Source organism: Protomyctophum parallelum (genome assembly GCF_964188405.1).
Source record: "Protomyctophum parallelum genome assembly, chromosome: 21".
Taxonomy (NCBI): Eukaryota; Metazoa; Chordata; class Actinopteri; order Myctophiformes; family Myctophidae; genus Protomyctophum; species Protomyctophum parallelum.
Genome location: NC_139713.1, coordinates 21,625,999 through 21,652,843, shown reverse-complemented (window position 1 = coordinate 21,652,843; position 26,845 = coordinate 21,625,999). Strand labels below are relative to the sequence as shown.

The 26,845-nt window shown below is 42.8% G+C and overlaps 2 protein-coding genes across 3 annotated transcripts; one reads left to right on the top strand and one right to left on the bottom strand.

Annotated features, from left to right (window-relative positions):
• Positions 1–275: 275 nt before the first annotated feature.
• LOC310878572 (gelsolin-like) lies at positions 276–21,826 on the bottom strand. Of its 2 annotated transcripts, XM_083792916.1 has the most exons (17): positions 21,670–21,826; positions 15,674–15,875; positions 14,353–14,507; positions 13,805–13,966; positions 13,022–13,171; positions 12,365–12,454; positions 11,607–11,739; positions 10,096–10,400; positions 9,402–9,535; positions 9,024–9,114; positions 8,072–8,098; positions 4,800–4,970; positions 4,130–4,304; positions 3,772–3,893; positions 3,143–3,220; positions 2,720–2,780; positions 276–1,791 (listed from the first exon to the last, which is right to left on the bottom strand). In XM_083792916.1, the coding sequence occupies exons 2-17, from the start codon at positions 15,867–15,869 to the stop codon at positions 1,622–1,624; spliced, it is 2,220 nt and encodes a 739-aa protein (XP_083649042.1). In that variant the 5' UTR covers positions 15,870–15,875; positions 21,670–21,826; the 3' UTR covers positions 276–1,621. The 2 variants fall into 2 exon arrangements, with proteins under 2 accessions (XP_083649042.1, XP_083649043.1); XM_083792917.1 differs by lacking the exon at positions 8,072–8,098.
• A 2,528-nt stretch (positions 21,827–24,354) lies between these two features.
• Positions 24,355–25,995, top strand: LOC310878874 (very long chain fatty acid elongase 4-like; the record flags this gene model as incomplete). The annotated part of the gene is made up of 3 exons (XM_083793290.1): positions 24,355–25,158; positions 25,459–25,593; positions 25,876–25,995. The coding sequence occupies 3 exons, from the start codon at positions 24,355–24,357 to the stop codon at positions 25,993–25,995; spliced, it is 1,059 nt and encodes a 352-aa protein (XP_083649416.1).
• Between the last annotated feature and the right edge of the window lie 850 nt (positions 25,996–26,845).

Sequence of the window (26,845 nt, the reverse complement as noted above, 5' to 3'; positions counted from 1 at the left end):
AATCCAACTAGTCCAATTAATAAGTTATTATTAATAATTAATAAATAATAATGAATGCTCCCCCAATCATCCAGAGGAACCAGGCCTCGTACATATCCTGACACATTCTCTAGGGACAATGGCTGACGGGACCCGATGGACGGTCATGGAATGACGTGGCCTCTAGGATCTCGACAGTCGAAGGATGATGATGATGAAAAACACCTTAACTACCAAGTATAATCTTTCTTTTTCACATTATACCACTTTAGTAAATAAATTAAAAGAGACTATCATAAGTTGTTACAAGGACTTTATTTTAATGGTTTGGGTAAACCGCAGGTAAGGTGACGAGAGGAAAAGGGTGTGACTGGTTCTGGGTGTACAAGCAGCAAAGCTTTATGTTGTTACATGGAAGTAGTAAATTGCAGCATTGCACAAGCATCTTGAGTAACTAGGCACACAGGCAGAGGCCACAGCTGGAAGGAAAGCTGTGGCATGTTTAAATAAATGCTTACAAACCCATTTACCACTTTAAACACATGTACAGTATGTGTGAATATATATATATATGTGTGTGTATATATATATATATAGCAGGTCTACAAGCTCACAATGCGTGTGAGTTTGTAGATAGGTCCACAACCTCAACGCGTGTGGGCTGTTCTAGATTGCGACTGATTTTCTCTAACCCCTGGAAGGTATTGTATGAGTGACCTCATTCAACAATACTTGGTAGTAAACAAAAAACTAAAGTTAAGGAGATTAAGGCATTAGTTGTATTGCATGGTGGGTGATTTGTCCGTGGCAGTGTGTTTTCATATATATCTCTGTTCTCATTACAATTGTCATTAGCGAGCAGGTACCATTGTGAACGTACTGTATAAAATATAATAATATAACTACAACTTAACAAGTTCACTAGAGGTCATAACAAACTGCAGGAAGTGCAAGAGCCTATGTTTATGATGCATGTGAATGCATTAAAGCTTCATTTCTATTGGTCACTAAGCACATTCATTTCATAATGCATATAAAAGCATCCGGTTGCCATGCAGGACACGCCAGGGATTCAAATTAGAGCCTGACAGGTTTTTTGCGTCTGATGCTGATCCACCGATTACTGATGTTTAGACCGATATTTTGTCAAAAATGGTGCTAACATTTTCTCATCTGAAAAACAGCCAATCTATAAGGTCACTGCGTTGCGACGCAATGCAGTGTGAACTTGTAGATGGGACATTTTTAAACATTTTTCAAGGGTTTGATTACACTTATTTAACACCCGGGACACATCGGCTGCATAATTGCTGATACCGATGGCATAGAAAAAAGTTAGAATACTGTCCGATATACTATAACTAATAACAATATACTAGACAGATGGAGGTCTGGTTTTAATTAAAACATTGCACAGTGAATATTGTTCCACTCTATCTAGCCCTTAAAACACTACAAGGTTTGCTAAAAGTTAAAAGAAATAATAAAATAAAAAAAAAGAAATCCTTCTTTCTCCGTCACTGTGTAGGAGATTGGCAGAGTATTGGCGACACTGCCCACTGAAAGTCTTAAGAGCTGGAGCTCAGTGCATGGGGCTGGGCAGGGGCAGGCACAGGTCAGGGTCGAGGGTGTAGGTGAGAGCTCACAGCTCCAGTTCGGCCATGGCTCGCTCCAGAGGGTCAGTGGTCCAGTAGTCGTGGTCCCAGCCCAGGAACCAGCCTGTGAAGGTGGGCGGCTCGAACCCTTGCTTGATCTTCACGATGGGTGTCCTGCGGTCTCTGTTGGCGGGGTCCGTCTCGATGTAGCGGGCCGCTGAAAGGGAGACGGGCATTGGGTTATTGAATATCCTACAGATACAGGCAGCTGTTGACCTAACCACTAGGAAGGGATAGACGCAAGGAAACTCTAACCTATTTAGGCCTGACGTCGAAATTTAAAATAAATATTTTTTCTGAAAAACCTCATGTTTCTACATCAGTGGTTCTCAATATTTCATGTCAAGGACCCCAAAAATTATACCATATGTAATATGCCGCTGACCCACATCTGAAAATATGTTGTTCCAGGGACCTCCCAAGAGAAGCAAAGATTTGAGTTAAAAACTGAAACACTGAAAGAATATATATTCAAAGATTTGCACCACATTTTTACGATTTTTCAAAAATAGCAGATCTACAGTGGCGCGCTACGCTATGAGCTTGTAGATCTGCTATTTTTCAATAGCTAAATTATAACATGTTTAAAACACCAAAAGGGGTTCCCGCCCAAAATGGGTTAAAACCTCCTGAGCTGATGATAATAATTCTAATAATAGTCCTTTTCACATGATTTTATTTAAAATAAAAGCATGTGAAAAGGACATACAGTATATTGAGTGCTGGCGTTTTCGTCACTAGTATTCATCACCGAGCCTTGCACCTATAAGGAGTGTTGCGGGTTGTCTGCTTCGGCAGTACTCTTCTCTTCGCTGATGATGATAATGAAAGGGCATGCGACGCTGTCCCAGGGGTCTATACTTTTGAGGGGTGCTAAATGACGTCATGTGGCGTCCAAGTCTATGAACTTTTAATGTTTGTCTCATTCATGCGCCCCAAAAATCAACCACTTCACTGACTTTTTTCCCTTCTACACCAAATCTCTTTGCCGATCTACAAGTCACATTACGACAGTAGTAGTAGATCAACAATTTGTGCAAAACCTTTGGCAGAACGTTCAGCTATGTGGTTAAGTATGTCCTTACCTGAAGTCATGGCTTCAGTCTTCTCTTCATCTTTGGCCTCATTGCCGATCCAGACAAATACCTTAAAATGAAAATAGGGAATTAATGTTAGTTTAATGTGCATGAAATCCCAATTCACTTTTTTCAGCTCTTAAATCAGTGTTCATGGCAATTTCTGTGTAATTTTGACTATAATTTGCATGATTTTCCTCTATGTTCTGTCATGTGGAAACCTGCGGTGAGTTGTGACGTTTTGTAATGGAAAACTTAAATAGTTTTACACGCCTCGACTCAAAACCATACTAACTCCGCCCAAACAGGTGGAGATGGCAGAGACAGGCATTTTCTGTCTGTCATTGTCTGTTCACCTTTTATTCTTACTTTTGCAACAGTATTAGAGTATCCAGTAGACCAGAATGAAGACATGACACCATATAATTGTACCTGTTCCCAGGCGTCCAAGATCATGACATCATCAGTGGCAAGGTCATCCTGCGTTATCTCCCCAGGTACCTCCTCGATCTGGGTGATAGAAAATGTATAACAAATAAAGCTTTATAGCACATCATACAGTATTTTAACTTCAGTGACTCTTTTCCCTTATACTGATTGATTTAAAATTGTATTAACAGATTGCAGAATGTACAGTTCAAGGAAGGTACAGGTCAATACAATAACTGCTAAGGCGTTAAGACTTGTTTACATCAGGGTCCTCCATTTTCAGTTCATCAAAACATCCAAAGACACAGAAAAAAGAAAGAAAAAAACTCTGCTTCATATCATGCACTGTTTCACATGATCAGCTAAGGAGCGGTCCGAGGTTGTTTGGCTGCAGACGCGAAATGAGCCAAAGAACATAAATATGGTAGGGAGAAATGTCAAAGGCGCGGCGCTGAAGTGCGTTATGGAGCTGGTGGCGTGTTTTAATTAGAGATGTAATGGGCGAAAACGGCAATGGAAAGTGGTGGCAGTGATAATGGTTGTGCCATAACCCTACTTCCGGCCTACTGTTGACAGTAAACTAGAATGGGCTCAACGGCATAATTAACACTGTAAGCAACCAAAGGACTTACAATGAAGTTCCCGGTCTTGTTGGAGCAGGCAAAGAGCCTGGGTGGATGAGCGTCCATCTTGTCCTTGAGTCTGGTAGAGGTACGGTACTCTGACTTTCCTCCCAGTGCCTCCCAGAAGTCATCTGCAAAAACACACACACACACACACACAGTGTCCTCAGTTTAACCAAATGCATCTGAAGGGTATATTTGGTTAAAGACCTGGTATTTAAATCGCTGTTCCTCAATACTGTTCAGTTTTTCAATTCTTAACTCTGAGTATCCACATTTGCACGTGTGTATACTCATGAGAGTGACAAATGCCCACTGGGGATTCTTCCGTGTGTACCACAGTTCAAACACGAGGTGTTCTTCTCACCGCTCTCTCCTCCCTCGGGCAGCTCGGTGGCAGTCACCCCTAGGATGTCACAGAGCTGCTGGGCCCCCTGCTTCTCGGTGTCACTGGCACCCTGTCCCACCCACGTGTAGCAGCCGCCTGGAGTCACCAGGACAAACGCATCGTTGGAGTTCAGGTTGGACGATGCGCCGTCAAGCTAGAACGATGACGGAACACATGATAGATGATGATTAGCGTGCAGGGTACTGCTATGTACAGTATATATATACTATACATCAGTCAGTGGTTTAGGGCATACTTGAGAATCCTGAAAGCGTTTGCAGCCCACCCATCTGGTCAATGTTGTTTTTAGAGCACGTTTATGAAAACTCATTGTCATTGGTTTAAAGAAAAAATATAACCTTGTTGTGACAAATATAAATATTAACAAACATTAATGTTATCATTAAAATCTGAATGTTTTGCCACTTATTTTGTTTATTAGATGTCGATATATATATAATATATATATATATAATATATAATACTATACACTGTGGGGAATCATTATGCCACTTCACAAGGGGGAAACACCTTGTTTTAACGTCCATTCATCATGACTGTCGGTATTGGGCCTGTGTGTGTGTGTGTGTGTGTGTGTGTGTGCGCGCGCACGCTCGTGCATGTGTCTAGGAGATTGTTGTTTCCTTACCTCCACAGCTCGTGTATGGCCTGCTGAGTTGGAGCGCACTTGGAATAGACGTGTTTCAGCAGGGTCAGACTGACCCCCGTCTCTGGACGTACCTCCCTTGTACACCACCATGGGCTGCCCCCCAAACAGGCTCATCAGGTGGGCTGGCTCCTTGCCTTGCACTACCCGTACCTGACACACGCACACACACGTACACACACACACACACACACACACACACGTTAGTAAAAATTTTAATCCATGACAGTTGTTATGGTTATGTGTGCATAGGAATTCGTGATGACAAACCAAGCTTAAAGATTTTACTGGGTACAGTATCCTAATCCTGTGAGAAAAGGTCCCAACACAAGATGGCAGCATTGAGCCACCAAGACATCTTTTGACAGTGCCAAGCTTTGATTGTCTGGAGACAGGATTTCTGACTTTAGAAGTGATCTAGGTCTGCAGAGTCTTCTCCTTGGTTTACAGCTATTCTCTAATGCGTGGCTGGGCTGTGACTGCATTAGTGCAAATGGCAAATAAAGTCTATTCTATTAGTTATTCTGCCAAGTCAGTCATCAGAGCAAAATGTGCTAGTCATGATTTATTTCCCGTACAAAATGATATGTTGGCAATTCTAAATCATAAACCGTAATAATGCCAGGGTTTGAACTTATTTTTCATGTGATGGGATCATTACCAGTCTCCCCTGCCATGTGATGGCAGGATACCTCATCACCTCATGGGAGATTTTCTCTCCCATGAATATTATAGAATGACTCTGACCGATAACATTCAGTGTAGCAGCCTTATTAGCTTTAGTTTATTTACTTATTTACTTCACATCATAGTTGGTGACTTGGTGCCACCTTTAATGTGAGTGTTCTCTGTTCTCATGGACATTCCTAACATTCTAGGGATGCGTGCGGTGTACGCTTGCTTGCACAAAGCATTGCCTTAGAACTGCAAGCCAGGGGAGAGAGAGACATACCGTACTAGCATCTTGATAGATAGAATAATATACAGTGAGATAGTGTTGATAGGTCTTTATAACGAGACTATACCAATGGCTTATGAATCAATATGATATCCTGTTCTCCTCCCTTATCAGTAAGATAAAAATTAATCTAAACACCTTTATCTACAGAACCGATACGTGCAAAACATCTGTTCTGAGAGTGAGATTGAAATCAGGGAAAATGTATATTGTGATAAACAATAACGGCAGCAAAATGTTTCAACGCTGAATGGATTCAAACATGAAATGATTTAAGATAACTGTTAGACATGCCGCAGCGCAGAACACACCACGAACACAAACAATCAATGCACCATGCGGCATGCACTCAGATGAACGCATCGTAATGCGATATCATCATGACATCACCACAATGAAAGATTTACTTCCAGGTGGATAACCCTGGCAGAGCCGCATTGGAGCAGAATTATCCGCTAAACGTATATTTCGGAGGAACACAACACTGGAACAATGATATATGATGATCAATGACATTGAACACTATCAATGTATGTAAAGTATTAGAGATATATATCTAAATATCCACAGGTTGACAACTAGGCTATAGCTAACTGGCTTAGTAGTTGAATAACCATAGACATAATGAACCGCCCTGACATACCAGGTACCCATTTGTTTACACACACATTCTGATTTGGTCTATACAGAACCAAATCAGAAGAAGATGTAAAGAAAAAAGAAAAGAAAAACACTCGATCAAATCCATATCTGCAATGATCACATACATGAATGCATGTTTACAGTACAGAACGGCTTGTCCTCATGTTCAGGTCAGGAGAGGACTGCATTACGTGTTGACCTGTTAAGATGGTGGTTGTAGAAAGGAACTAACCATTAGCATAGTCATTGGAATGTCCTGTTTATGACCAGCCCAGGCCAGAACATTTGATTGCTGTTGATTGTAATCAACTGGATTCTCACATCCGAGGAAGACAAGACCCTGAAAGACCCCTACAGTTGAAAACTAAACCGATGTGGTAATTCAGAGTGCTGTGATTTTATTTTTCTCCGCAACTTTCTAATGCTTCGTCTCATTGTGAATCATATTATCATCATCATATACACAAATCAAAAGCAAGATTGCTCAATTTTGTCATCACCAACCCAAGTTAAGTTAAGTCCCTGTTGCTGCAAACCTCCACTGTGGTCAACAATGTATCTCCTCTGATACGCATAGTCAGTCACCAGCCACTTGTTTTCACATGACATTGAGGGGTTTCACCACAAGAGCATTAGCACACATGCTTCCCTTGTTTATTGTAATATAGCCTACCTGCACATAGTCTCACATAGCCAGAAGGGAAAAATCTTTTAATCCCTATCCGAGTGTATCAGATTTGGAATTTGGGTAGTTCAAAACAATGAAATTTTCAACATGGGTACGGTCGTTCAAAACAAAAACATAGGATTGGGATCAGTTCCGTTTGCTACAAGAAATCGGGATTACCTTGATCCCACTGTGGTTTAAATAATTTGGGAAAATTTGTCAATTTAAATACTACATAATTTGTTGCAACATAGCGTTTTGAGTTTATAAATTTTTACTGGTTTACGACGTGGTTATGGAATGTATCTATACTGTCTGTCTCCCCTGTGTTATCCACTAGGTGGAGATAGGTAGGATTAAAGCACTGATATTCAGGATCTAGCAATCTTGAAAAGTCTGAATCAGGCCAGGGTGATTCTATCCTGAATTTCTTTGAAATACTGAGATAGAATTTGGCTGTATTGTCTGATCCTGGATCACAAAATATAGGATTTCAATATCCGATCGGACCAGATGTGGATTAAAAGTGTGAACTCGTGGGTGGGACCAACAGAGATCAACACACACTGATACATCTGGGGAAATCTATATTCAATGTATGGGCTTGGAGAAAACCAGAGCCAACAAACGTATGAAACATATCGAAAACCAATCCTAATACCGTCCCAATATGATGCAATGCCCAGCCCCCCGCCTCTATTGTTTCCATCCAGTTTTAGCCCATTCATTGAATCTACTGTAGATGTCCCCAGACGTATCTATTAGGTAGAAGAGATCTCTGATCGTCATGCAAGATTAACATGGGTACTAACTACACACTGACAAAGACAACTGACAACTCAACGACAGGCAAAGTTAGTTAACAAAAGTACAGGATGAGAACATCTCTTTAGTGTTTGCTACCATGACTGCTAATGGCTCTGTATAGACGCATATAGCGCCTGTGTGAAAGGATAGGGAGGGAGAGCGAAGGGAAAGGAGGAATACCTGAGTGGTTATGGGAGCACCAACAACCTAGAGACAGTGAGCCAGGGCATAGAGAAGACAGATGAGGAAGAGGGACGAGTGAGAAGCACGTACAGTTCAGAGAAGACAGATGAGGTAGTGGGAAAGGGGAAGACCGGTACAGTTCAGAGAAGACAGATGAGGTAGTGGGAAAGGGGAAGACCGGTACAGGTCAGAGAAGCGGTTAATGCACAAAGAAATGTGAACAGAAGAGCAGTGAATAATAAAAATGGATTTAGATGGCACTCCCACACCTTCAAAACCTGATCCAACCCTAGAGTACAACCCCTCTCGCTTACACAGATCAGCTAGCACAGGGAAGCTCTAAACCTTCTTTAAAACCCCAGGGACAACGCTCCACACATCCAAGACTCCTCTCACTCTTGGCTCCCAAACTGTGGAACAAACTCCTCATTGCAGATAGAACTTCAGACTCACTCCCTGTTATGATTCTGCCGTGAACTGAAGATGCACCTCTTCAGACGCTACCTCAGCCTCTAGCACCCTAACCCTAACATAGTTAAGACGACCACACAGACATACCATGGACATTTGTTCTCATGTTACTTAGGCTTCAATTTACAGATTATGTTTGATAGTACTGTATATTGTTTAGACAATATGGTTCACTGAGGCATTACACTGTCTCTCCGCAAGTCTTCATTTTATGTATGTTTTTGAGTGGTGCAACAGTCCAAGGAACAGCAATGTCCGTCCCAAACTATGTGACTATGTTTAGAGTATCAGTAGGGGCAAAAGTGGCGCTGTTGTGTCAGAAACGGAGAGAGAGAGAGATAGTGTTGCCTGTTAATGAGAGAGAGAGGGGAGTTGCACCACTCAGTTCACACGGGTGTGATTTTAGTCGCTCTGCATAAGAGCGTCGGCTAAATTATTTAAATTGCATTGAACATCAAACCCGATGTGTGGGTATTACCTGCACAGGACCACCGCCAAGCTCTTCATCCAGCTGAGCACCAAGAATGGCCGAGGCCCCAATCTCATCCTGGCTGGAGTCCATTCCCTGCCTGTGAGAAACTCAGTTTAGTGTTGTTGTATCCCTTTGGATTATCACGAATCCTTTGGTCTTCACTCTTCAGTGCTATTTTATGCCTAATTTTTTTATAAATATGGCTTGGGAACACAACATTTCTACACTATAAAATCCAGAGAGGCTAACACATTTGTGTAATGTCACATGATTGTCACTTCTTTGTGCTCCCTTCATGTTTAACAATCCTTCTTGAAACCGGTCCTCCATCTACATAACACATTCATAACTTGAGTTGAATCATAAATGTTTGAATGTATTTACCACATGTAGATAATATGTCCCTGGCGTCCTCCATGGTGGTAGTTGTAAAGGATAATATAGCTGTCCCCTCCATAGAACTGTCCATGCGTGGATGGATCCACTTCCACCTTATCTGCTCCCTCAATACGCCAGATCTATAAAGGATAGATGGTTAGACAGACAGACTATAATACTGTAGTTATCTTCTATCTTTTTTTGTAAGTAAATCTCTTAACTGTTAGAAAACACTGTTTGCTAACAGTTAATAAAGTATTCAATCAATGATACGTCCTCTCAATGTGAATGTTTTTTTAATTTGTTTTACTTAAAGCGATGCTTGACACCAAATGGTAAAACTGCTTCAGCCAACATAACCAGACTGAGCCCTCTAGCCCTCTAACCTGTTTCTAACCAGACTGAGCCCTCTAACCTGTTTCTAACCAGACTGAGCCCTCTAACCTGTTTCTAACCAGACTGAGCCCTCTAACCTGTTTCTAACCAGACTGAGCCCTCTAACCTGTTTCTAACCAGACTGAGCCCTCTAACCTGTTTCTAACCAGACTGAGCCCTCTAACCTGTTTCTAACCAGACTGAGCCCTCTAGCCCTCTAACCTGTTTCTAACCAGACTGAGCCCTCTAACCTGTTTCTAACCAGACTGAGCCCTCTAGCCCTCTAACCTGTTTCTAACCAGACTGAGCCCTCTAGCCCTCTAACCTGTTTCTCTCCAGTGCCATCATCCACCATGCCGTGCTGGGCCGCCATCGCCGGAGAGTCGTGGAGGGTGGAGGCGTCGAAGTCCACCTTTTCGATCTTGGCGATGCTGTTGGAGATGTACGCCACGCCCAGGCCCTCCGTCTGGTCCTTGTCCCGCCAGTTCTTGAAGAACTGCTTGAAGAGCGGCGTCTCGCCCATCTCCGGTAGGATCTGGACCTGGGTGTGTTTTGGGTAGCCCATCTTTTTGATGAACTCGTCCGCAGCCTTCATGGCTTCCTTGCGCTCGTCGAGGTTGGCATCCTTACCTGCGGGGGGGTCAGGGGTCAAAGGGAGAATGTCACATTGCAGTACACATCCATCCGCCTGTTTGGTTCTCTTAACCCATTTTGACGACATCTACATCCTGACAGTTTTCTGAAAAAGCTATGTTTCTATGTCAGTCGTTCTTCGATAAAAAAAAAATAGCAGACCTACAAGCTCATAGCGCGCCACTATGAGCTTGTAGATCTGCTATTTTTCAATAGCTAAAGCAACACCAAAAGGGGATCCCGCCCAAAATGGGTGAAAACCACTTAAACCCCATATATTTAGTTGACCAGAGTCCCCCAGTACAAGCTCAGAACACGTTGTGAGCTTGTAATATTCTTGTTGTGCGTTCACCCCAGAGTAGGGGACACTATAGGCTGCATGTGGTTAAGATAGATGAAGCTAAGCAAATTGCATGTGTTCATGAGGGAAGGATTAGTGGTTTTATCGAGTTGGACTGCAAGAAAGTCAATGGGTGAAGCAATGTACAATGGGTGGGAATTATGCTTGGAGGCGGATGACAAGACATTCCCAGTTTCATCTTAAGTTTACTGTGGGACTAAGCACCCCATTTGACAAAAAAAAATAAAACTAGAAGAGTACACTCCGTGGAGAAAACCCCTCTTGGAGACAACAATTATCCCACTCTTCCCCAAGTGGCAATATGGCAAAATATGACAGCCAGAGTGCGGGTACCAGAGTACCCAGTGTACCCACCCCACCACACCAATCTTTTGTCCATTGAAAGCTGTTTGTGACGTGGGAGACAACACTCGGCTGTGGGCTAACATGGGTGACTATCACATTTGCGATCCACTATTTCTCTATTATATAATTATTGACATATCCATTGACTTATTCTATGCTTGTATTATTCAAAGTAGCAGCCTATAAACTGAAATAAGTTCCTTATCTGGCACTGCATGGGTGGTTTGAATGTCATGGGTTGGAATCATAAGCTTTGAATCCTCCGCGGAGCATACGGCTTGCCAAGAGTTTTCAACAGCAGCGGAACGCAGTGGGAGGAATTAATTTACATAAAGACTCATTTGGGATAAAAAAAAAAGGTTCTACATTTTTTTCGCTACTCTAAATTATACCCCGTATTTAAAACTCTGCCTAAAAGGGTTGCCCACCCCAGAGCTGCTGAGTAAATTAAAGGGAAACACTTTGCTGCCCAAATCCCTGCCATGATCTCGGCTGACCTTTCCAGACGAAGATCTTGCCATCGGAGCCATGGTCCAGAATGAAGCAGTCGCTGGACTCCAGCGCGCTCTGTGTGAACGGGTTCTCAGCTGCCACCAGGGCAATGGTCATGTCTCCAGTGGCATTGGACACCTGGTGAAAGGGATTTTTTTTAAATGTGTTTGAGCACTTTATGCTTTGCGATTGCAGCAGATATAGAATGGATAGGTGGTTTCAGCATATTGCACTAATGTGATTAAGGTAAATGGAGGAGAGAGTTGTGGATGTAAAGGATGACTGGCATAGATAGTTGTTATTTCAAACACTGTTTCAATGAATACACCCAGGGCCTTGAACAGTGATGATATGGCCACATAGTGCTGGATACTGACAGCAAAACTGTAATGTACTCAAATTGCATGGTCACAGTTTAAAATGAACCTGCTCAGGAGGCACAAATTGCAACACTATTACTTTCTTCAAGTGGCTTATTATTAATTCATAGCAACATATGTTATAATGTTGGGTACATTTGGATTCAGAAATATGGGAAAGGGGATAATGAAGCCAAACAATATATATTGATGAAATGTGGTGTGCTTCCCAATATTCTTAATCTCAGCCACTCGAAGGGTGCATACTTAGTTTAGACTAGTCATGGTTAGACATGGGTTAGGTTTAGGTGTGCTGCCCCATGGGAGGTTAGGTTTAGCTGCATTACAACAACCAATACAAAAGTGTGTGTGCGTTCATGCAGTCGCTTGCTTCACGTTCTCACTTTGTAGAGTTTGGCCATCTTCCTGTTTGAGGCATCAGCCTTGATGTCATCAGACGCGCCTTCAGGCAGGTCTGGTTTAGGACCCAGAACCTGGGAACAGAAGAGGGAGAGTATAGTGTTGGACACCGGTTTCATGCTGAGTTACAAGTCTATTGCTGCAATGTTCGTTCAGCTCCGTAGTGAAGAACTGATCTACAAGATCACAACATGTCAAGATGCAACAAGTTGTAGGTCAGTTCTTGAAGGAAAGCAAAACCCTTGTGCCATGGGTTTTCACTTACGCTTCAGTCATGATAGAGGCTCAGTTAAAAATGGGGAATATAAACATTTAGTGAGTATTGTTGAGTCATTTCTCATTTACACAGTAGCACCGCACCACAGCGCTGTGCCACACTGTGTCACACACGAACATACTAAATATTCAAGCTCACAACGTGTCTTATTTGTGGTGCACAAACAATGCAAGTGCGTAACCAAGTATAAGTTCACACCACAACTAAGGCAAAGACAATGGTGAAAGATATACGGTAGTTATTGTTATCATGTTTTATGGTGCTTGCTTAGTGCACATAATAGTGCCTCTAAGTCATAACTGGTCGAGCGACCAGGATGTCATGACAGGTTTGTGATTATTGTGCTTTGCTCCACTCGTCTTACCTCCAACATCTTCTCTCTCTCCATCCCCTCGTCGCAAACGTAAACACGGGCACGCCCACTGCGCTCGTTGTCGCGGATGCCCTTTGCAACCTGCGTAGCCTTTAGCTTCTCAAAGCGGTTACTCTGGGACCCACACCACTGGTAGATTTCCTTAAAGCAATAGAAAGACACAAGTTTTAGTATAACAAGTTAACAACTAACTTTATAACTACTTCTTGGACTAACTTCGCCCTGTACTTGGACCCCTTTTTCTGTCTACAATAAATCTTTTTGCCAAGAATAGCCGATCTATAAGTGCGTCTCAATGTGTCACTGTGAGCTTGTACAGTAGATCGTCTGTCTGGCTAATGCTCCCCCCTTCCCCCAAGAATATGGATGCTGGTGTTCAAGTGGTTAATTCATACTGTACATCCAAATAAATTATGAATATGGCCGTCCATTGACAACAATCTGCCATGAACCTTTCAAACTCTCATGTGATCATCGGGTGAATTCAATGGTCTGTCATAAAATAACGATTTACTGACTGAAAGCCGCCAAGGCGCTATATAATATGAAGTTATTATTACATCAAATGGCCAACTATGTAATATTGTATGTTGTTAATGTCTCTATTATCCCATCAACATATCCTCTGTTTTCACGCCTGGAGACTCCCGTCCAGGACAGGCTTCAGAAGTGCCTCCTCAGGAGACAAGGCTCAGATCTGAACGCTTTGGGTTTGGCGTTGTGACCCGCATGCCCATGCTGTCGTCTAATACAAACGGCCTCTGTCCAACTCACATTTCCCAGGTCTACGATGAAGCAGTCTCCCTGATTGAAGCTATCCCAGCTGACTGCCACCTCCGTTGCCCTGACGACACGCCGACCCTTGACCTGCAGCACACGCTGCATGATGACCTCATTGGTGACTACGTGCCTGAACCCAGAAGCCACGCCCCCTTTCTGGAACACAACAAAGAGAAGCAACAAAATGTGAGTTCCACATAAATGCAGCATCTGTCTACATTGTTCTATTTACTGTACACAACTCAGTATACAGCTGTTGACCACTGAAGCACAAACATTTCCTAAAGTATTTATTTTTGTGCCGTTTTCAAAAACTTTTCTTTTCTTTTTTTAGTAATGACATGCCCAAAATTGGGATACCAGGATCAAAGTGTTAAATTACAGAGAAAAATGAAGCTGATCCACTACAAAAATGACTTGTTAAAACAAATGGAACACATGAGGCAGCATCCAGTAGATTGTACAACTCAATTCAGACCAATACATTTATAATCTAGAAATAATCTGTGACATTCTGCTAATGTAACCACATTGAACCTTACCATGTATTTGATTGCGGGCTTAAAATACCCGAGAAAGGCTTTGGACTCGTGTCCCTGGACCTCTCGGTACTGGATGGGTTTACCACCAAGATAGTCGTCCATCTGGACAGTGAAGATGGCTGCTGAACCGCTCTCATCCTGCGTGCAGAAGTCCCCTGGAGGACCGCAAATACATATGACTACCATGTTATCACGCCGTGAATGGATTTGACTGCGTAGGGTGGCTTATTGTACACGGGGAATCACATGGGCACTCATATGTGAGGTCAGAGCTCTCACTGTTAGTCGACAGATCAATGGATGGAATAATGGGAGTGAACGTTTTACAGCAGAGATATAGGCTGGTTACAAAACATCCTGCATGTGGACAAATGCTCTAAAGAAAGTACCCGAGATCAATAAAGAAAATTGCCCTGACTAAGCGTTGTCCTCCCTGCCTGGTATAGAGGGTATGCGCATGCTTAAAGTGAATGGCACATCGAGTGGCAAAGCAACATGCAAAGTGAGTTTAACATTGTTTAATGTTGTTTAATGCAATCAGATATGACTTTTCTATGTGGATGTATGGGCTGTCGAGGCCAGGAAAGTAGTTTTTTGCCACTCAGTAGGCGTTCCTGCATAACTTCCTGGTTTGATGATGATGTCACACGCATACCCTCTATTGGCAGTCTGGCAGATTATACGGAAAAGAGACGTGCACCTCTAAAAAGAGTATTGTTTGATTTATACACTGTCGTACAGCAAAGTATGAGGAACCTACTCTGATACCTGATTATTATATCTGATTGAGCATGGTGCATTGACCAAATAATTGCTATGTTCCTGATTCGATTCTGACTGCAGACCTGTCTTGCGTGTACTGTATATACTGCACTTTCCGAAAGTAGAAAATCACTACTGTCAGGCTGATCTCGTATCTCCATAATCCATCTTTGTTCTTGTTTTTTGCTATTTCAGAAAATGTTTAAATTATGTATTTTTACTTTTAGCCTATAATGGCATGTCCAAAACGTGGATGCTATGTTTAAAGGGGCTGTTGGTTTTAAATACATATTTAACCATTGGAAACTATTAACAAGAGTGATTATTCGTGACCAATTAATAACTAGGTTGATTGTATCCACTGGAACACAGGTTCTTTTCCCCATTTCCTGAAAAGTAACAGTTTAGGACGTATACAAGGTTTCCACTAGACAACGATATACAGCGTCAACCGGCGTTAGTTAGTTGGGATGTTCTCATGGTTAACGCAAGAGCCCATAAACGGTGCTGTGAGTACTGTGTACTACAGATATATAAACTACAACACTCACTCACTCACCCAGCCAGAAGTGGAGGTCATACTGTAGGTTTCCAGAGCGCTGTTTGATGGTGTTGAGGATTAGGTATGCGTCTCCTGTGTAGAATCCGCCATAGAGGTTCTCTGGTACGGCTACTAGATCAAACTTTTCGATTCTCCACACCTGCAGGCCTGCCTGCTGCCCAGCGCGCTCGAACTCCGGGTGGTATGCCGCCATGCTGCCCTGAAACAAATTAGAACGTCACTTCACTGTGATTTGATTTGCTCTATAATCCCGTCCTGTGGTAACACTCAGGCTAAGCAGTCTGATGGCTCTGTGAATACAAGAGAACCCGCTGTCATCGCAACTCTGTAAGTGAGAGAGGGGGAGAGATGTAAAACGTCCTATTTGAAGGAGATTCTGCTGTTGAAAATGTTATGCCACTCCCTTAAGTCTGCCCCCGTTGCCATGGCACGCAAAGATAACGTTTGTTATAGTTAGTTATTAATATTCCGTGGTGTGAGTCATTGGTGCCCTGAGCTCACTGTGCTTCCTCCACTGTGGAGGGAGAGGAAGTCCCCCACTGTGACTGTCCGAGTTATGACTTTGAGTGTAGAAGTGGCATAGGAGCGCTTATATGTTGTCACAGAAGCAACAGCAGTGAGAATGAAGCACAAGAGAGGTACAGGTCAGAGAAAAGAGTCAAGAAACACAGTCAGCAAGATAAGAGAGAATAGAAAATACTGAACTGTTGGCTCTAGATATCTGCACTGGATCTCTGAATGAGTGAACATTCAGTCTATACATCATCATCATCATCATTTTTCGACCGCCGTCGAGATCATGGATTTCACAATGCCATGCCAGACTTCCCGCCGGTTCTTCATTGCCATCCCCCAGTTCCTGCTTACTGATGCATGTCCCTAGCGATGACATCAGGGAACGACAGTTTTCTACCTCTGGTCTGGTTTGAGGCAGGACTCCAGAGAAGAAGGGAAGATATAACCTCATTGACAGCTCTGTAGCAGTGGCCAGCAAACTGTGTTCTTCTGGATCGGACTAGTGAAGAAACACGGGGAAGGATGCCGTATTTTAGATTAGTCGATGGGTGGCTCTTCCAAGACAGATTTTGCACTCATTAGAAGGAGGGTGTAAGTGCCATCCAACCGTTTCTCTAGTTTCTTTGAAAGTGTCCATGTCTCGGAGCCATAGAGTAGAATCGACTCAACGGTCGTCCTAGATATTTTTTACTTACTAAGCTGGGATGACATTGCAGGCTGACCAGGCCATACCCTTCCTAGTTTGAAAGTCCTTTTGGGAAGAAGATATATATACATGTAGTCATCAACCTGTTTCAGAGGAGTGTTAAGTTTACGTATTCAGTGAGTATCTGGACTATGTATAATCTATCAATAATCTAATACAGTCTCTCAACAGTTATCCTTATCAGGCATTTGTTAAAGTTAGATACAAGCTTCTTCCCATTGTTCTTTTTCCTCATACTCCTTGCATGCAGATATAACAAACTTGTGGAAGCATGCAAATATATTCATTTGTGTGCTTCAATTTTCACTTATGATTTTACTGTGTATGTATGGTGCCAAATCAAGAGTTTCAAGTTGGTGTCTGTGCCAAGTTGGCCAGTCTGGCAGTGGGAAGCTGTATGACATCCTGTTAGAATCCTGTTAGAATCCGTGTTACGGCAGTCTGTAAGCCTGCTGAGACAAGCTTTAGATGACTATCAGGAAAGAAGAGTTGAGCTTCTGGGCCTCCTGTCACCTCATGCAAATTAGATGTGTGGGTGTGTGTGTGTACACCGTGCAGTAAAGCTAAGCCTTGCTCTTTACATTGACCCAACTTTCACACAGTAACAGGACATGGTAAAAAAAAGACCATCCAGTGAAGTGAAACAAACTATGCAAAACTCGTAAAAACACTTAGTACCAACTAAGTCTAGTTTTACTTCATCCCATGCAAAACCCTTTTTTTTTTTTTTTTTTAAGATATTTGTTTTGCGGCTTACGCCTTTTATTGATTTTTGAAGGGACAGACAGTAGGCTGACAGGAAACGGGAGAGAGATGGGGGGATGACATGCAGTAAGGGCCGTGTCGGGTCCGGGAGTCGAACCCGCGGCACACTGCGACTGGATTACCAGTCCGGTGCCCAGACCGTTACGCTACGGCCTGGGCCACAAAACCCTTTTTGACAGAAAAAAACACAGTTTCTGTCTTAATTACAAGTACCATTCCAAACATTCCAGATAGAGCCTACGGTAAAGCAGCACTTTTCAAAGAGGTACTGTACTGTATGTGTCTGAACCAAGAATCTGCATCTGCACTGTTTCTGAAAAGTAGTTCATTCTTATTTACTTCAATGCATTCGAGGCAACTAGAATCATTAGTGCATTATAAACTTGATCCTTTCACAGGCGCTGCACAGTGCACACAGAGTGTTTTGGAGAAAGCATTTTGGAGGCCCCCGTCTCCATGATGACTAGCCAGCCGCCAGCATCTTGAACAAGAATATTGCCCATTCTTCTAGGCAGCCAGCTGCCCACAAACATCGCAAGAATCTGGTTCTGACCTTGGAAGAGGGAAGTTGCTTCAGAATCGTGCAAACAACGCTTCAAATATGGGGTTGCGTCTGACCCCATCTCATCTTCCTCTTATAATACGTACTTGTAATACATAGACTCGTTATACAATATTTCATAGCCGCAGAATGCTGTAATTAAACGTGGCAAAGGATAGTTTACTCAATAGACTCCAGAGAGACATACTACATACATACTTTGTTTTACACTTGGGCCCTTTTTTATACTTCATCGTACGATGGTATATCACACAGAAAAAAACGCATATATATATACCTTACAAGGAAGGGACTGCACACTCTGGGAACAAAGACGGACAAATTACTGCATCATCATAACTTATTTATTAGCACATATACACCTTAACCTGTATGTGGCTTCACGAATATTAGATTGTGTGAGTTGCACACTTTCTCTTCAACCCTTTTAATAGATGAAGCTATGTCAAGGAATGTTTGTAGAAAGGTGTGAGCAGTTGCTGGTTTGTTACAACCAACATTTGAAATAGGTGCCATTGATTTGTACACTAGATTTATTGGCTTTTTATCTTTTTTTGGCACAGATACCGTATCTAAGTTAATGACGCCTGGAAATACGTTCTCTGGCTCAGATGCTAAATCTGTGGATCTAATGCACAAGTTCAACACTAAACCTGGTTGTAAACGTATTGCATGCATACTATGTAGGCCATGGCCCTTTTTCACTGTGTGTGATGTATTTTGGTCCTAGTACAATGTGGATCAGTATAAACTGCGAAATAGTGTATGGTATCTACTTCATTGTCTGAGAATAAATCCTGTACAAATACTGAACTTGGCATTTCAGAGACAAATATTCTTATAGTTGAGAGAACATTGTAAATGCCTTAACTGAATTTATGCTTCTATAAATAGTTAAATAATAAAGATATGGTCCCCACTCCTTGTCACAGTACACATGCACATACGTGAAATTTGTCCTCTGCATTTAACCCATCCTAACTATTAGCAGCGGTGGGAAAGTGCCATTAATACAGCACCCGGGGAGCAGTTGGGGGTTAAGCGTCTTGGTCAGGCCTCAGGGGCACTTTGACACAATTCAATTCAAATGAGCTGTATTGGCATGAGAAAACAAACGTTTACATTGTCAAAGCAAGTGTCACAATACAATAAAAACAGTTGAAAATAGGGGAAGTATATATATAGTTGGAGGGGGTACAGCATTTTGACATAAGCTATGTCACATTGCATCGTTATGTACATGTTATAACAGGGTATGTAGGGTATAACAGGGCATGACGCATAGACCAGGGCCAGGGTAGTGTGTCCCTCTTAGAAGGTTTTGTGCAACTGTCTAACAGTGGAGATAAATAAAGGAACTCTCATTTGACTCCAACTCCTCACCAGGCAGCAAGCTATATTGTTTGCTCCAAAATTAGCAACTTTACTGGTTGCCTGCTTCTGCTTTGGGCTGTGACTCAATGGAGGTAGCTTGGTTGACTCAACACTCAACAACTTTGTGCATAAATAGAACCAGTCTGTCACTGAGTCACATGACTTATATGGGTAACACAGGGTGTATCCCACCCAGCTGCAGGAACATGGCATGTTATGATCTCTGCCTCTCTTATTGAGGCTCTTAAATTGTCCACTCATCTCTTCCAGCTGCTCTTCGTGAACTTAACAAGTCTCTTTGCTTGGCTACAGTGCCCTCGACCACTCCCGCCCCCCCCCCACCCCTCTCCATAGCACAGTCCCAATTCTGGAAAGGGAACGTGGAAAGCTTTTGTAATTAGCTGCCTATCAGGCGCCCTCGATAGTGAGAGAGTGTGTAATGAAACGCACAACTTAGAGTCACTGAACGGAACTGGGGGTGGTTGGGTTGCTGAAAACAGGTCCGTGAAATTACACTGGGAGAATAGAACCTGAAAGCACTTACGATCAATGCTTTCATTTATGCTACTTCTGATCCCAGGATTGCAATTTTACAATATAATAGGTTACAGTAGAGGAGAGAGTAGAGGAGGGGACACACGCTTTCATCTTTTACTTCACTCTTGGAGTTTCCACTGTAACTTGTCTAATTATACTTCATTGTACAGCATGTGCAACTCACTGACAATAACTGTTTGTACTGTGTATGGTTTTACAACACAGTATGAATTAGGCTTAAGTTCTGTTAAAAAAAAGAGATCCCTCAGTCCAGAGGACTCCGGATGACTCATTTTCTCCATGCATAGCGCTCTCAGCTGCCCTCAAAGAACCCATTGGCTAGCCCTTTGCTGAGACTCCTATGCACTCCAGTGGCTGGCTGGCCCTTAGTTTTTGGTTCCCTTTCGTGACAGCGTAAAAGCCAGCCCAGTATGGAAAGGAAGTGAATCAAAGAAAGATTGTAGCTTAATGACTTTGAAACAACCATGTGAGGGTTATAAATCGTCTATAACCTTCTGTACCAGATAAGCCTATACTTGATATTCTGTTGACACGTTCTTCCTTGTGGTTTTCTGTTTTCTATCTCGCTAAGTTTTATTGTCAGCGGATAAAATAGGGAGAGAATCATACCGTAAACAGTACCACACACACACACACACACACACACACACACACACACACACACACACACACACACACACACACAACCACACGTGGGATGTTGACAGACACACTTAACTTCCCTCTCGTGTACAGTACACAGGCTCAGTATTTAGGCGCATGTTGCTATGGAAACACAAATGCCCCTATTACTATTATGGCAGAATGTCCAGCTGTTGGGAGAAATGTCCACTTGCCCAGACACGTCAGTAGGCCATAGTCTGCAGTCAGATTTTAGAACCAGTCTGAAAGAAATATGAATATAGCCTACGGTACGGTATATATATATTATTATAAAAAACATTTTATGAAACTTTCATTCTAAATAGACCTGTGGTGGACAGTAAAGGTGATAAGATTATATGGTCATGACTCATGATGATCATGATACATCTCTGAGTCATCGTAAACTAGCCCACGCTCGGCTCAGGCCTATGTTAATGCGCCTCTGTGGGAGAATTTCATAGCATTCCGAGTAGTATTCAAGATTGTCCAAATTGTCCCTATGTCTCTCATCATGACCATATATGGCAATATTTAATTGTGATGACAATAAAATCTGTTCAAGCATCTCTTGTGAGGATACCAAAGGAATAAAACGACACTACGCAGCTAAGCTCTTGAAAGCCTACAGTAAAAGTAAAAGTTGCTTACATTACTAGTCATTAGGTTCGATACTTCAAAGTAGGATATTATACAAATACCGTGGGCTATTGCTGCTCATTTTGCCATAATACAGTTTGCCTCCGTAGCCTCAGTAGAGACGGAATGAGACAAATAACGGTCCAGCTTGAAACGTATCACATTACAGTGCCTTAATCTGTTGTCTAACCAGGACAGTTATTATGATGCATTGCAAATGTCTCCGCTTACCTAATGCTGGATACGAAAGAGATGGATTTTGAACTGCGGAAAGTGCTTTGCTGCTGCGGTGAAACGGGCTTTGATTCGGCTGGCCAGTCTGGTTGAGACCGGGGCGTTTGCACAGTTGATCAGTCTGGGTCGGCCAACTCCCCTGTACGACACTCCCATGGGCTCTACGTCGCAGTGTGCCAGGCCAGCTAACCTCCCCCATGCAGGCGGTACCCACGGGAAGCCTGGTTTATGTTCGGTGCTCAGATCCGGTCTAGAGCCCACTGTATCCGGACTCCGTCGATTTGCAAGCATGCATGGCAGCGATGCGACGTGTTCGTATCCTCTGTAGAGAGGAATAGGATCTGCAACCCGCAAAGAGAATTGAGACAGGCTAGACCAGAGATTTAGACTCTCTTTAATAGATCATGTATTTGATCGATTCTGATCATTTTAATTGAAAACGTCAGAATCGATCAAATATAGTCTAAAATAAATCTTAGTATAGCTTATCTGGTCCGTAGCTCTAATGCCTTTGCTTAGAGCTATGGACAAGATCTAGGGTTTCAGTGGGGCTTGGGCATCCATTAGCTCTGTTCAGAAAAGGGCCTTTAGGGCTATGGATCAGAGCTAGGCATCCATCAGTTGGGAAACCTACGTTTGCATTGGAAAAGCAAATCTATCACCACCAAGAAACGTGTTTAGCCGATATTGATGACCAATAGTCTCAATGATGCTGCTACCCCAGATCCAGGTCACTGTAAATGTAAAGGTTGTGTTTGATGTGTTTATTGACTGTAAAAGAGGTCATTAATCTCAGTATGTCTGTGCCAGCCAGCAGCGCCGTAGAGAATTCGCCCTGTGCAAAAAAACAGCAGAAACAAACAGCTGGCGTATGAAACCAACAGTGCCCCCCTCTGGTAGCCTTGTGACATTGCATGCAGCGAGGCTCATACTCAATGAATACCCAGTGGGCAGTGGCATCTGCTATTCTGCTTTAGATATTTTATGTATACCTGCCAACCAACCGGGGTGACACTGACCACGCCCCCAAGTGGGGTAGATCATTTCCAGTAGTCTATTCTGGTGGATTTTGGGAGTTTGGTATTTAGGCTTTACTAACAGGATCCATTAAAAAGCAAGTGATATTTGCTTTTGATTGTAGGCCACTGTATGTCAAAAGTATTTTTCATGCGAAATAGAAAATGGAAACCTCATATCTCCAAAACGTACCATTCGGGATTCAAATTAAAAAATAACAAAAAAGCATGCTCTACATACAAGCGCTAAAAGTTCTGCTACTACGTAGATCTGCTACCTTTGATACTTTTGTGTGACTCTTTTTAAAGCCTGGACGTAATTACAGCAATACCATTTAAATTGTCAAATAGATTTGGAGGGCTCAGCCAGCAGTTGGTCTCTGTGTCAAACATCGACATTGTTACATAGTTATATAATTTAGTTATATAGCATAGGCCTACCATACAAACCTCTGTCCAGAGGATGGTGGCAGATTGAAACTGAAATGCACTCTGTCGAGGTGCCAACTTGTGCACAAGCGAAGCGCGCAAGTACTGCCGACCTCTAAGAACTTACGATCAGCTCCTCTATAAAATATATATATACCTACCTTGAAGCGTACCTTAGTTACGTTACCATCAACAGCCAAGAAGGGACCACCATTCTTATCGACATACTAGTACATCTATACATACATACGTTACCTTTTACCCACCCAACATTGAAACATATCTTAATTACGTCACCATCAACAGCCAATTATAACCATGCTTATCACTTTTGATCCAGCCGACCACAGTACTTGCGCACTCTGCTTGCGCAAGTAATGATCATGATGAAACAGCTGGTGGCGTGCCTCTGGTATTAATTAAAGACCAGACCATTGTTGACCAGACCAACTTGTATGCAGGATGTTTGAATCAAAACCATTTGAATTTCCATCCTCCAAAGATATACATAACATGTGTCCAAGTGGATATTTGTGCAACATTTTGGTCAACTGTTAACCGTTAATAAAATTGGTAACAGTTCATTATTAACCGTAAGAAACGAACAAAAAAACAAAAATCACACTCATGCGCTTTTATCATCATACATCACATTCCGTGCTCAGCAAATCAAATCATCACAAACGTCATTCCGGCCAATCACCTTTGGCGTCTCCACTTTTCTGCCCTCACTATTATTCAATATGTACTGTACTTTGCTCAGCCAATCAAATCATCACTATGGGGTGATCAGCCAATCACAAGCCAATGTCTGTGTTCATACAAACCCGGAAAGCTGGGCATAGCCCTCAAAAAGATGAACGAGAAATAGGTCATGAATTGGTAAGGCCTAACAGTTACCGGATGGCGTTTAATAACAGTCTACAAATGGCCATCCCTAGCAACAATCTAAGAGTTATCCTATTCACGAGGTTGGGACGGAATCGGATGGAGGAAAAACCAGAAAACAATGCATGCAAACATACGGCATACTGACTGTTGCCTAGCAAAGTCTGGCTGAATCAAGTCTCACTGTTCAGTTGATAAGATGACATCATCAAATGACATGTGGTAGAGCCATAAAAAGACGTGGTCATTACTTTCAGCCTTATAAGTATGAGTCAGAGTTCCACTGATTTTCACTTGTATATATCTGCTGATTAATGTGCTGTCTTCAGCCCTGCTCCTAAGACGAACAATGGAAATTGTTTCTCATTTTGTGTATGACACCCTAGAATTCTTCAAATGGAGCCTTACTGTAGCAGACAAGCGTGTGGACAAATGGCCAATGATGGCATCCCCCTTCCCAACGTTGGCCATCAGCTGCCTCTACCTGCTCTTCCTATGGGAGGGACGTAGATGTATGCAGGGCAGACAACCTTTCACACTCAGGAAGACGCTCATAGTGTACAATTTAAGCATGGTGGTCCTCAACTTCTACATCGCCAAAGAGCTCCTCCTGGGATCAACAGCAGCGGGCTACAGCTACTCCTGTCAACCCATGAACCACTCCAGTGATGTCAATGAAGTTAGGATAGCGTCAGCTCTTTGGTTGTACTACATCTCCAAGGGTCTGGAGCTCCTGGATACTGTGTTCTTCACCATGAGGAAGAAATTTAACCAGGCCACCTACCTCCATGTCTTCCACCACTGCACCATGTTCATCCTCTGCTGGATTGAAGTCAAATGGGTCCCTGGTGGACAGTCCTTCTTTGGTCCGATGATGAATTCTTCCGTCCATGTCCTCATGTATGGGTACTATGCCTTGGCTTCGATGGGACCTCAGATTCGGAAATATCTCTGGTGGAAGAAGTACCTGACCATGATTCAGATAATCCAGTTTCTTGTGGCCATCGCCCACAATTGCTATGCCCTTTACACAGGCTGCCCGTTCCCTGCCTGGGCCACGTGGATTGTGATTGGTTATTCCGTCACCCTCCTCATACTGTTTGCCAACTTCTACTACCATGCCTACCGAGGCGAGCACGTCACCACCCAGAAGGCAGGCAGCAGACAAAAGACAAGAATGGCAAAGAGCCAATAACTGTATCTCCACCAGGCCCGTTGTCAATTCTATGACGAATTTGCCTGGTGCCTCTACACACAAACATGACGGTTGTATTGGGGAATACAACAGTACAATACAATTATTGGCTACTCTAAATTAAATAATATATAATATAAAGAAATCACACCCATGTGTGGTGCCTTTTTATCATGGTGATGATGTACTTTACCCACATGATCTCACATGACATAACACCCAAACACACGGTCAAATGTGTGTGGTTGGAAATCCAAGAGGCCCGGATATGGAGCGCATGATGCCGTCACACAGGCCGAGTCAGATCCCTCAATCCTCGATGGCCTGGACCTGACGGAGATGGAGAGGAAGGAGTTGATTGACAACATCAAAGCACGACTCACTCCGCAGGCTGTAAAAATCAGAGTAGACATTGATGTACAGTGCTACGGGTATGAGGGGAAGATGCCCTGCGGGCAGGCCGAGCCTACTCGACGGACAACATGCCTATTAATATAAACCTGATCGCTCATCCACGATTCATGATGACTACGACCACACTGGATCACACAGAGGGCCTGTCTGTCCTCAAACAGGCCATGGCTGCTATCAAGGAGAAGATAGAGGAGAATCTTTGAAATCCAATTGGAGCCCACAGTGGTGACCGAGACGGATGAGATAGAATTGGCCCTTCAGCTAGAGAAAGAGAACGCTGATGAGGTGGTGGCCCAGCAACTGGAGAGTCTAGAGAAAGAGAACGCTGAGCTGAACGTAAATTATGACACAGAGGAGACGGCAGCCAAAGCAGAGGACTAAGACCATCCAAATAGGCCGTCATTGGGTTAAATAATAATATAATACAATAAAGAAAACATTATTTGAATGCTTGCCAGATTGAAGGTGGTTATTAAACGAACCTGTCACGTGTCACAGATGTATGGCTGTGGATTGAGATGCACTTGAGCGCTGAAATTAGATTAATCTGCATGTGTTGAAATGTTCAGAAGTGGCAGTTGAGAGTTGAAAGTACGCAATGTTTGTGTTTACACTGACGTAAAATTGTCCATTCATTGTCAATGGGAATTTAATGTTTGTGTAGGACAATGTTGTGCACACACTAAAAGCTGGACATTGGAGGGGCTTGCGCCCCTCAGATTAATTGCACAAAATAACTACATTTGAGCTTAAATGTGAACACTAGGGGGAGACAGACTCCCACTTTCTCTCATATAAGCAACCTTTAGTTGGGTAGTCTGTACTCTGTAGGCTAATTGTACAGTGATTGGTTAAGAATGACAGTCTGAATAAATATCGCACACACACACACACACCTGCACACACACACACGCACGCACACACACACGCACACACACACACACACACACACACACACACACACACACACACACACACACACACACACACACACACACACACACACACACACACAGGTGATGATATCTATATCTCTCAGTCCTTGTCCCTTTATGCCCATATTTGGAGATCACTGATGTCATCAGTATGCTCATATTATAGGTAAACCCCTTTTGTGCCCATATGGCTCTGACTGATTTGTTGAGGTTAGACGACACTGATCCATTAGCTGAGTCAGATATATGGTAGTCTCTCGAGACAGACTGTGTGTTGACTATATGGTGACATGAGT